Source organism: Euprymna scolopes, chromosome 27, assembly GCF_053919585.1.
Source record: "Euprymna scolopes isolate OS-2025 chromosome 27, ASM5391958v1, whole genome shotgun sequence".
Classification (NCBI taxonomy): domain Eukaryota; kingdom Metazoa; phylum Mollusca; class Cephalopoda; order Sepiida; family Sepiolidae; genus Euprymna; species Euprymna scolopes.
Window position 1 is genome coordinate 69,277,762 of NC_136508.1, and position 12,584 is coordinate 69,290,345.

Here is a 12,584-nt window from a genome sequence, read left to right on the forward strand (position 1 = left end):
TTATAAAATCAACAGTAGGTTCTCTACAGTGCAATGTAGACTACAATGTATTGTGGACTGTAATTGTGGGGAGGCATGTGAAGCTTCCTCCCAGGTTCCCAACTTAATCGTATTGAATTTTAAAAATGGGCGATTTCACCAATTTTGATGACAGTGCGGGATTGTGAAATAATACTTGATCCTCATTCAATCCTGGGCAACGTCGGCTTTCCTTGCTAGTTTTATAGGTAAAATTAAAAACTTGGCTATAGTTTTATAATAGTTTGGCTCAATTGATAATTTATTGACCAAATGATACCTTAATAGTTTAATTTAGATTTCAAAATCTTGTTGATAAAAATAATAAAAAGAAAAATGAAAATAGGTTAATTAAAGATAACTTATTACAAATAGTAATTTGGAAGATTTTGTTTTTTTTATATATAATTGGATGATTCTAATTTATTTTAATTTCTTTTTCAGAGAAATGGAGAGTCAGTTTAATGCCATTTGGGATCGCGGTTCTCTTGTTGCGATCAACATAATAGACAGAATCAAGTACGTTGACGCTTTCTTCGACATTTTCTAAATGCATAAATAGGAAATAAATATACAACATGATGCATGAAAGTAGAAACCTGGCCAGGGTTGAGGTTATATGTTGCATGGAGAAAAATAACATGAGAATGATATGATGTATATGTGTGATACTATAAAGATCCGAGTCACTAAGTGCCGCGAGAGGGGGGGGGGCAATAGGCAGATAGGAAGTGTCTTACAATAAAAAGAGATGAGAAATAGCAAACAATGAATCTGTAGGTATTTTTAGATCGAGCCTTTTAGATTTGACAATGACAATAGAAACCTACAGAACAGATAACAAAGGGGACCAACAACACTTGCGGGTATTAATGAGATGTTTAGAAGGGCAGCTTCCGAGTAGCCGGGGTGAGGGGACTTCAGATAGTGACGTCGAGAACAATAGTTGACATATAGCTGACATTTGCGATGGATCATAGTTGATAGTGAGTAGTGTTGGACAATGGATGGACAGTTTTAGAGCTGACGGCGAAACAGATCAAGATGAGCTGCTAACTTACAGACGAACCTAACCATGACGGAGACACACACACACACACACACACACACACTCTCTCTCAGGTCCAGCCGTCAAATATGTTTGAAGTCTTGGCGTTGTGTTGTTCCTGTTTGTTCTACACTATTCGTTTACTTTGTGGACCCACGTGTGTTCCCGTCGCCAGTGAGAAAATGATGTTCCTGCAATTAGAAGAATAGTTGAACTATAAATCCACAGCACATGACGTTGGGGGTCAGCGGTCTGTCGGAGCCACACACCTGCTGTCACATATGTAATGGGAGTGTTAAAGATAGGCTTCTGGTACATGTGCCATTAGTTTCTTGCTCTTAGATACGGTTCAAAAGAAGTGTCTTTAACCTAATATTGTTAGTTAAACCTCAGCCCCTGTCCTGTCACGGAAATGTGGTATCCCTGTGCCTGTTTTACAAGTACTTTAATAATAAGTATGCAGACGAACTCAAAGCACTAGTACCCCTTGACAAACCCAGCAAGCATCAAAATCCCTTGTATATCAAGTTTCAAGTCTGTAGATCATAAATTGATAGTTTGATAGACCGTTCCTCAGAGAAACACAGACAGTCACTTTTATATATAGATAGATGGTGTGCTCATTCTTAGGAGACAGAGGTCATCCACACAACATAATAATTTAATACTATATATATATATATATATATATATATATATATATTTTATAAAACACAACATGTCTAAGCCTTATGTGTTGGATAGATGACTTATAATAAGCCTTAGAAAGAAAAGACAAACATGTTATTATTAAGACTTTATTAACTAACAGATGGCTGCTCGGTGTTGCCCGGTCATAAGATACACTTTAATATGATATTTTAATCTATGCAGATTATTATTTATTATTACATTTATTTTCTATTGATTATTATATTGTACTCAATATATAGTAATGCCCTTTCCCCTCAGTGCGACTCGGTTGTAAGAAATGCTTAAATGCATGATGCAGATTTTGTATTATTATACAACCAATACTCCATTGATTATTATATTGTACCCAATAACAGTGATTTCGAAAGTTTAAAAAAAAAAAAATATGATTTGGGTGCCATTAGCTCTAATCAAAACCAAAACGTATAGCTTTCCAGCCTTAATCGTTAAGTTTTAAAAGTTTGCAAGAAATGACATTGTGACATTACAATTTGATAGGATGACAAAGAAATTCAGATTTTTAGTATAATACAAGATTCAAGCATGGACACCCGGACAGTCCACAGAGTTTTATAATTATTAAGATGTGTGTCCTTTGACATAAAACTCTGGCAGTTATCATCATTATCATCATCATCATCATCATCATTATGCAGTTTAAAGTTCATTTTACATGCTGGCATGTGTTGGACAGCTTTTAAAAATTGACTTCCAAACTCATCTCTCTCTGGTCAGATCTTTATTTATCTCTCTTTCTCACATATCTATTCTTATTACTAATAAGAACAGTAAGGCAAGTCTTAAGACCAACTCCTATATTATTATTATTATTATGAAAACTGTCACACGAAACGAAAAACAAAACATTTTATAAAACAACAACAAAAGGATTTATTAAGTAAAGTTATCTACACTGTTTGGTATAAGTGGAACAATTTTATTCCAGTGTCCATGTGAAAAACAAGACAGGAAGTTCTTTATGCTGTCAAAGGTCTGTCAGTAGTTGCCTTCAGGCAAAGATAGTCAATGTTTGGAGCGAGAGAGAGACTTTCCTCATTTCAAGGTTCTCTGTTATGATTGATTGGGATTCTCAAAGAGGCAGAAGTATTGTAGCATTGCACAGATGACATCACTGGGGAGAAAAAAAAAAGGTTATGATCACGTGAGAGACCTGGATAATGTTTGCGATCACATGCGACGCATGAAAGCCGCTCGAAGATGATCACGTGAGAGACGTCACAGAGATGAAAGAGAGAATGAGGAAATAAATGTTGTTGCTACAAAGAACAAGTGAGTTGGAGTTATTTCCTATTCTTTGTCTTGGTCTCCTTTGTGACTGAAACCCAACACAACTTGTACTGGTTCCCAGACAGCAACAGTTCTTCAGAGGATAGATGAAATCAATGCACCTTGCAAACTAATTGATCAATGTGACCAAATCACCTAGCAGGGACATTTCTCTACAATAAAAAATAAGTGTTTATTTATGACTGCTGTACACTTCCTTCTATTATTTTGAAACACTTCCTCCAAGTTTCTTTTTTTTTTTTTTTTTTTTTTATAATCTAGAAGGACCTCAGTGTTGCCCGGTCATGAACTACACATAAATATTATATTTTAATTCGTATATAAACTGAGACATGTGCATGCGAGTATTATGTTTTTTTTTTTCTAAACAGTTCACTTTTTGTAAGTAAAAAGAAAAATACTCGAGTTGAGATCGAAACCAAAACCTAAAGACAGTGAGCCAAGTTTGATAACCATTAGGCCAACTTGATACAATCTTTTAGAAGTGTTTTGAATCTATTTATTCTTAACATAATAAATCTGTCATGTGAACAGTTCGCGCATTTGTGAAACAGCAAACAGATAATAATCCGACAAGCCCCACATACCAGTTTTTCAATTTTTACTGCTTAGCAGCTTTTTTTTTTTTTTTTTTTTTTTCATGAAAACTGATTAAAAAGTTCTCCACATGTCTGAGATAAAAAATTTGTTCAGTATATAGGTTGAGAAGTGTCCCCTCTCTCTCTCTGTCTCTCTCACACACACATTATCACTTTTATAGATTTCGAAATCTTTGGCTAAAATCTTTTTTCCATTTCTTTTTTCCAAACTACAGATATTCTCAATTAATTAAGGAGCTCATGTCATCTGACTGCCGATATATGGTTGCTGCGATGCAGTATGATAAAAGCAAATACACAGGTATTTAATGAATTTTTCTGTTTTATATTGAGGAGACTTGGCCAACATTTGATATTTCTGCTATTCCATTATATATTTGTGTTCAATTTGCAAACATGCCAGTAAGAACAATAACAACTCTGAGAAAATATAGAATTCAACAAATATTTATTGTTGTGAACCAACTTCATATCAAGAGCCAGTTATTACTAGCTGACCTGTGTTCCGCCGTTGCCCAGGAAAGTAGTTTTTTTTTTATAATGGAAATCGTCTGAGATAAGGTGTGTAGCCATTTGATACAAGGAGCTTAAAAAAACGAAAGATCATTATTGCAAATGCCTATTGAAAAAAGCAAGACTGTAAGTAGGAGGAAAATAGTCAGCAGAGAGGTCCACAACCTTGCAGTTCTTGGAAAGAAACTACTGGAATAAGAAGCTGTATTACAATAAGGTATCAAAACAGTAAATTGAAGACCACTGGACCAATAACTCAAATGAGCTGGAACAAAAGAAGCAGGGAATAGATCAAACTGTTCTTAAAAACACATCATAATAGTATTTATACAAAAGACTGAGACTAGCAACGTTACATCTGTGAGAAAGGTTGCAGTGAAGAAGAAAAGGTGGGGGTCAATCAAATTAAAGATACATTTCTGCACTTCATCAAGAATATCATGTATGCCTATATTGAATTTAGTAGTACATGCTCAGCTGTCTGATCATTTGAGTTTAACTAGAAACTGAGCTAGAAGTCTAAAGAGTTAATTTATATAGCGGGGTAGATTGCTGAAACAACCTTTCACTTGGTGCTTGTATCATTAAGTGAAAGATTCTTATGGAATATTGAGATAACCTGCCTCACTAATAAACAGGCTGGGACAGTCGATTCTTACAGGTGAAAATTGCTTTAAGTGAAAACTCTTTCATATCCGTACGTATCCTGGAAGAAAGACAAGTTTTAGAGTTGATTTCTCATCGAGGAAGAAAATATTGAAAGACAGAAGCTGAATTGGTACGAGAAGCTGAGAGTAAGATTGGGAAGAGTAAAGCTAGTGGACCCTTATGTATTATTGTAGAAATGTTGAATGTTGCTATCATCATTTGCTGTGTCACCTTTTGTTGTTACTGCCTTTTGTTGCTGTTATCACTTGTTGTTACTGACTTTTGTTGCTATCATTTTCTTTTTGTTGTAACCAACTTTTGTTGCTATCATTTTCTTTTTGTTGTAACCAACTTTTGTTGCTATCATTTTCTTTTTGTTGTAACCAACTTTTGTTGCTATCATTTTCTTTTTGTTGTAACCAACTTTTGTTGCTATCATTTTCTTTTTGTTGTAACCAACTTTTGTTGCTATCATTTTCTTTTTGTTGTAACCAACTTTTGTTGCTATCATTTTCTTTTTGTTGTAACCAACTTTTGTTGCTATCATTTTCTTTTTGTTGTAACCAACCTTCGTTGTTATCAATTTTCTTTTTCTTGTAACCAACTTTTGTTGCTATCATTTTCTTTTTCTTGTAACCTACCTTCGTTGCTATCAATTTTTTTGTTTATAAACTTTTGTTACTATCTTTTTGTTGTTCGTGCCATCTTTTGTTGTAATCAACTTTTGTTGCTATCATCTTATCTAACGTTACTTCCCAGAATGTTAATTTAAAGAAAAACTTAAAAGAATTTATTAAAGTAAAAAAAAATAAACCCAAAAAACATTATTAGCTATTTAAATATTGTGTACGCATCAATCTTTATTCAAATGTATTGAAATTTTATTTATTTTTTTACAGGCCCTCCTTTCAATGTGTCCGAAAAAGACCTCAAGGATTTATATCGTAAGTATTGAAACAAACTGTTACATTTATATTATTTTTTTTTATATATCATGTGTTAGGATTCATTTGACTTGATATGTAGATTACAAGATCATAAGTCCGCTATTGGGCTACATTACTTTGGCCCATCCTTACCTTGTCAGGTTAAAGTCATTTGAACCTTACTTTGCTGTATATAAAAACGTTGATGACTGCACGACTATTTGATCAGGTTGAAAGTTTGCATTCATGGTTACTGTTATCAAAGAGTACCAGATCCATTTGTCAAATTTGGAAGTACTAGAAGTTGAAATTTTAAGCCTGACCTAAATTTTTCATGGTCTTAGTCAGTTTTACAAAGATGTAGGACTTCATCAGCAACAGTATGGCTGAGTAGTGAGTCTCTACAATGAAGACAACCAAAGTTATCAGGAAAAGTATGATTTTCATAGAATTCATTATTTTTTAATAAGTATCATTCTCAAATCTGCTAGCTTCCAAGTCTGTGTAGAGCACCACACCCTCTTCAAAGTTTTTTTTTTTTTTTAACTCTTATTCATCTATATATATAAAAGCGAAAATGTGTGTATGTGTGTTTGTGTGTCTGCTAAAAACTTTCGACAGACAGAACAAAAATTAACAAACTTGGTATCATATTGAAGCTCCATCCTTCGCCCGAAAAATATCGAAAAATTGGCCAAAAACGTTAATTTTTTCACCCTGAAATCAACAATTTTCTACGAGGCATGACCCCCCCCGTCAACAAAAACTGTCCTCTCATGACGAGATCGGTTCTACACATATGTCAGATGACGTCATGACCTGATTTAGTTTAAATATTTGAAGAACTGATACAATTTCATGTACGTCATGTTAGCCCCAGTTGGTTAGAGCGTTGGTTCATTATCTAAACTTTTTGGGTTCGAATCGTGGTGTGAGATTTTTTTTTTTTTTTTTTTTCGATTTTTTAAATTTTTATATTGAAGCAGTGAACTCATAGCACTTGTGCCCTCTTCATGTAAATACTCCTGACTAACCCTAACAGCAAAATTCCACCACTTCACTATAAAGATCTCGAGATGCAGAAAGTCTTCTACTCTAATAGTTTCTTCCCTCTAACATCGAAAAAAAAAACCCAAAAAAAACTAGTGTAAGGCAAACAAGCCATTTTTCACGTAACGTTCGTTTTTCTGTTTTTTTTTTTTTTTACTTTGCCTATTCTTAGGTTTTCATTAACACCCCCACCTCTGACCGACCACACACACCCAAAAACACCCGGGTACCCACCAATTTTTTAAATTTTAATATCGAAACAGGCTTATTTAAGCCATTTTTCACATGTTTTTTTTTTTTTTCTTTTTTTTAGTTTTAACGTTCGTTTTTCTGTTTTTGCTTTTTCGATTTTTACATTTAACATCGTTTGTTTGCCTTACGTTAGTTTTTTTTTTTCTTTTTTTTTTTCCGATGTTAGAGGGAAGAAACTATTAGAGTAGAAGACTTTCTGCATCTCGAGATCTTTATAGTGAAGTGGTGGAATTTTGCTGTTAGGGTTAGTCAGGAGTATTTACATGAAGAAGGCACAAGTGCTAGGAGTTCATTGAAGTACATTCCATTTAAATATTTGTAAAATAGGCAAAAAAATGAACCATCGAGGCCATGGAACCACTCCATAGCCCTTGCGCCCCTGGAGGGGCATAGGCCATCTACAAGTTTTTTTGTAGATGTTTTTGTAGCGAGGAGTTCTTTTTACAGGGTGAGGGTGCTGGCCCCACGCCCAACATTCCCAGAAGGTACATACAGCGCCTAGCCTTCCCAAATGATCACCCATCTGGTACTGGCCAGGCTCAACGTTGCTTAACTTCGGTGATCTGACGAGAACCGGTATGTCAACGTGATTGTGCTGTACATTGAGGCCATGGGGCAGAGAGACTAAAACTTGGTTGCTAGTGCAAAACCTATTAGATTGGAGACTCTTTCTACCTTTCTAAGAGAGGTCGACTAGTGGTAGATACACCGGCGCCAAGATGTGATAACAATACTCGATGCATAGGTGAATGGTGACTTCCTAAAGATATAGGATACTGTCAGGTGTTGGTAGTTTTCTAACACGGTAGAGAGAGGCCACTTTCTTTGCAGCAACCATAGCAATGTTTTCAATATATTTGTAATGATTCATGTTGGCTGTGGATGTTAAGCCAAAGAATTTGAACAAAAAGCTCTGAGGTCGCATGTCTGCCTTCCAAACTTTGTCCTGGCTCTTGTTCTGAAGTCTATTTTCCCTTGTATTTAAAATTCTTACAAAATCATTTTGTTATATAGTCATTTGTATTGTATTCGATGTGTGCATATATTGCTTGCTTAAATCTTGTATTATAATAATGTTGTATTCCTGTCTGTCTGTTCACAATTTGGTGAATATGTACAAAACGTACACTGTTTCACAAATAGATTTTAATACTGAAAACTTATTTCTGCATAATTTTTATATATACTATTTATTCAAAACGAACCAACATTCAAGAGGTTATCTCATTTACATAATACAATAAAGAAAACTTATTAGCTCTATATTTTTAATGAAAATTAATAACAGAATTGTGTTACGTATTCTGTTTAGAAATATTATGTAAAGTTGATTTATTTAATTTATTTACAAGTTGATTTATATTTAATTTATTTTTAATTATTAATATAACCAATATCAGCTGCATTTAAAAACGGAAGCAAGTTTATTTAACTTATGAGTTACTTCCCTTTAAGTATGAGATTTTATTTCCCATTTTAAATTGATAGATGAAGGTGGACATGTTTAATGCTTTGAAAATATGATCGATGTTCAGAAAAATCGTTACAACTTGGGATATTTGCTGTATCTTATCTGACTAAACCCTCCATCTGCCACTTTTTTTTTTTTTTTTTTTTTTTTTTTACCTGCCAATGCTAAGTAAGTACTGTTAGTTTCTAATAAATTTCCAAAGTATTTCATATTTAATTGCGCATAAAGTTAATATTTTTCTTAAAACCTTTTTATGGAATAATTTATACTGCAAATGTATTGTCGACTTAAATATAATGTTGTACATTTTAGCATAAAGTTCAAACAGACGATTTTTTATCATTGATGTTAATTTTGAATTTTTTCTTTTTGATTCTTTCAAGCGAATTGCACCATGGAAGAATTTGATGAAACTGACCGATCTTATTTGTTCAAGGACCGTGGTCTTGATAACATGATAGAAAGAATGTATTTATTGCAACCGAAAACAAATTCGGAGTCGATTTAAGTAAGCTATATTTCCCAATAATTTGTGTTGAGACTATTAATCAGAATCAGGAATCTGAAAAATCAGAACTTTTTGTTAGAATCTGTATCGGAATCTGCAAAATGTGTACCTATTTTTCGATTCCTTTAATTATCTTTTCTTTTCTTTTTTTTTGATTTTGGTTTAAGAAAATCTTCCACTGCTGATAGTTATAATAAAATAAATATTTATTAATTTTAAACTTACATTAAAATTAAAATTTATAGATTACTCTCCCCCTCCCTCCACAACACGATTCTTTTTATGTTTGAGAAAATATCTGCACATTTAAGATAAGTTTTTATGTCAATCTGGACAAAGCAATCATTTTATAATTAAATATTTAGAGATTTATAAATAATCAGAATCAGTAATTGTATCTTTGTACAGAATCGGTAATTGTATTGGAATTGGGGGGAAAATATTAGAATTGTCCCATCACTACTGATAATTTGAGCAAGAGTCTATTGGGTTTAGTCCAAACAATGAAATTGTAGAAAAGAGGAGTTCTAATATTTGAATGAATGTATCCCCCCTCCAACCCCCGCTCTCTCTCTCTCTCTCTTTCTCTCCTGCTAGGTTTGTGATAGGTGGTACAATCAAAATGACATTTGTGTGTGGATATCTTTAATTCCCTCGGCACCAAAATCAAGTCTAAGATATTTTTAAAATGTCCTTTTCCTGTTGATTGCAGTACGATGCTGGTCCTGTGCATTTCTGTGGGGATGAGAGGGGGGTGTCACCCTCCTAAGCTTTGCCTTCTCTCTTTGAGAAGGATTTAGTTTAGCTGGAGGCGCCCTTTCCAGGGAATGGTAATGAGACAGGTCAGACTATTTTTTTTTGCAGGTCAGTGTTGTTCCTCAGCACTGACTCTTCAATACTACTTTCCGGCCCTTGTGTCACACTTTTTACTGCAGATTCCTAAGTTTGACAGCAAGATTCTTGAGTTCGACAAGATACACCTGAGGAAGGTTGAAGGTTATATCAACCAAAATATGAAAGTAACGCTCAAGATGAGACTAGTAAGTGAATCATCTCAATAATGTTAGATGTATATGGTGACTGACTCTGTTGGATGAGTGTGGGGGTAGATGACTGCATTGGACATAGGAATAGATATGTGATTGATAATATATAACTCTGGAAGTGAATCTTGCAGTTTAAATGTATAAGAAAAAATTATGATTCAAATATTTTTTGTTTTTTTCTTCCTCAGGTGATGATCATGATGGATATCAAGACCAAAGAATGATGTCAACCAAATACAACTGGAATATCGTTTTTAATCGAATAATTATGTATTTAAACTTCAAATTATGAAAAGATTAATGAAAGCAAACAAAAGAAATGTTATTAAAATTTTAAAAATTAATTTTGAAAATTGAATTGTCTTCCAGAATCAAGATATAAAACCAAATTGCTATCCTCCTTGTAAAAATACTTGGTGCAAGTCCACAGTGCCAACTTAAATAAAAAAATAATGCACAAAAATCTTTATGATCATCACAAAACGAAGATGTCATACTTCAAAAATCATGTAAATTGATCAAGTGGTTTTATTTTTAACTCCTATCAAATTTTATGAGTAAGCAAAATAGAACTGTCTTGCATCGACATCATGAAAAATAAGGGCAGATAACTCCATGATAATCCAACTTGTGACATCAGTCTTGTAATGCTAATGATTTTAGATTGATTAAAATCATTTAAAAATGATTTTCTTTACAAAATAAAAAGTACTTGATCCATTTACGTGATTTTTGGAATATAAAATTTGTGCTCCGTGGCTAGTGTGTACATCATAAAGATTTTTCTGTATTTTTGTTTTATGTCTTTTTTATTTGGGTTGAACTGTGAGCTTATTTTTTAATTGAGTTCAGTTGTAAAAACGTTGATATTTTAAAACAATTAACATATCTTTCTAAAACTGTCATTATTTTGTGTTCATGTATCCATAAAATGAACATTTTTGTTACTGAAACAATATATTTTTTTACTTGTAATTGTTTCACTATCTTGTAGCTGTGTCACACATTCGACATTTCTTTGATGAAACTATTCTTTGATTGTTTGACTTTCTTTTCTGAGTTTTTCAAACATTTTCTGAATCAAGAATTTATTGTAATATTTATAGAGAATTGTACCGCTGGAACATCCTTTATTCTTTTAAATTTAACTTAATATGAAAATCTTTCTTAAAATGTATTATTTTAACATTAATTAAAAGGTTTAAATCTTATACTCGAGATGCATAAATAGTGATATCTTAATATTTTTTTAACACAATTATTCGTATTTTTGTGATAATTGTTGAAAATTGCCAAATATTTTGAACCGTAAGGGCAGTAACTCCATGATAAGCCAATAAAAAAAATAAGATCAGAATCTATTTTGTTCAATGTCAGAAATTTAATATTCAAATAATCAAAATAAAGACTATTTCTCTATCAAAAATTCTCAAACCCAAATTAATTTTCTATTTTTATAAAATAATCTTAACTAGAACATGACACAATTTTTTTTTTTGATTAAACTTTTTAAATTTTTTTTTAATTTTGTGAAATCATTTTTTATTTTAAAAGAATAAAATAAGTAAATCACATGAATATTGTTTTTATTTTGTTTTTTTTTTCAAATTTTTTAAGATACATCTACACTTCGAATTTTTGAAAATGCGAAATGCAAAAGTATATAAAAAATGCTATAATTGTTGAAGAATTTTAGGGTTTCTAAAAAAAAAAAAAAAGTAAAGACATTATTATATTTCAAAACATAAAAATAAGTTCCAATAGAAATTAAATCATTTTTCAACATCACATGACTAATGCTACTAGATCAGGCTACGATACGAGCTTCCTGACCTAAAATGCACCAAGTATTGATGTTATTGTTTTTTTTTCTTTCCCTTTTGCAAAACTCTATCATATGCTGCCAAGTCGCGAACAAAAGGACAATTTCCCTCTACAAAACAAAACTATTCAAAGATATAAAAATCTTAAAACATAAAAGATTTACTAAAATAACCGGAATCGGCATTAAATAATCTGAAAAACCAAACCTTGTGAATAAATATTTGAACATAAAGATAACTCCGCATAAAGCCTTTTATCAAAATGACCGGATTTGACATGTGCGTGAGCAGATGAAGGATTGTGAGCTGTTGAAGATTCCTTTTTACCTCACCTTCTCCCGGATAAAGAAATGGGGTCATGGGGAATTGTTCAGCTTACATTCTTAGATCCTGTTCAATGTAGGATCGGCTGTTTATTTCTTTGTTTTATAAGAATTTCTAAGGTTGCATCGGCTTGTTAATTTGATATAGACTTGTTACTTTTTAGAGTTTGAAACATTTTCATTGGTTGGAAATGCTTTGAGTTAGGACGTTCTTGTGAAAACTAACTTGCTTTTGGAAGTCGAGAGGAAAGCAACTTGTAGCAAAGCAAGAAAACAAAGAGGGTAACTTATTTGAGCCATTTGCTTCTTAACATTAGTTTGAATCACATCTCAATATCACTACAGTATTATGTATGTT

At 32.6% G+C, this 12,584-nt stretch overlaps 1 protein-coding gene and 1 pseudogene across 1 annotated transcript in view; one reads left to right on the plus strand and one right to left on the minus strand.

Annotated features, from left to right (window-relative positions):
• The window catches only part of LOC145248899 (putative thiopurine S-methyltransferase), a 52,168-nt gene extending 40,510 nt beyond the window's left edge, over nucleotides 1-11,658 (plus strand). The window contains exons 6-10 of the mRNA XM_080110672.1: nucleotides 463-537; nucleotides 3,882-3,967; nucleotides 5,727-5,771; nucleotides 8,910-9,034; nucleotides 10,269-11,658. Of these exons, the coding sequence (XP_079966798.1) occupies nucleotides 463-537; nucleotides 3,882-3,967; nucleotides 5,727-5,771; nucleotides 8,910-9,034 (331 nt within the window). The 3' untranslated portion in view covers nucleotides 10,269-11,658. The remainder of the gene's footprint in view (nucleotides 1-462; nucleotides 538-3,881; nucleotides 3,968-5,726; nucleotides 5,772-8,909; nucleotides 9,035-10,268) is intronic.
• LOC145249293 (5S ribosomal RNA) lies at nucleotides 7,542-7,658 on the minus strand (annotated as a pseudogene).
• Nucleotides 11,659-12,584: the final 926 nt, after the last annotated feature.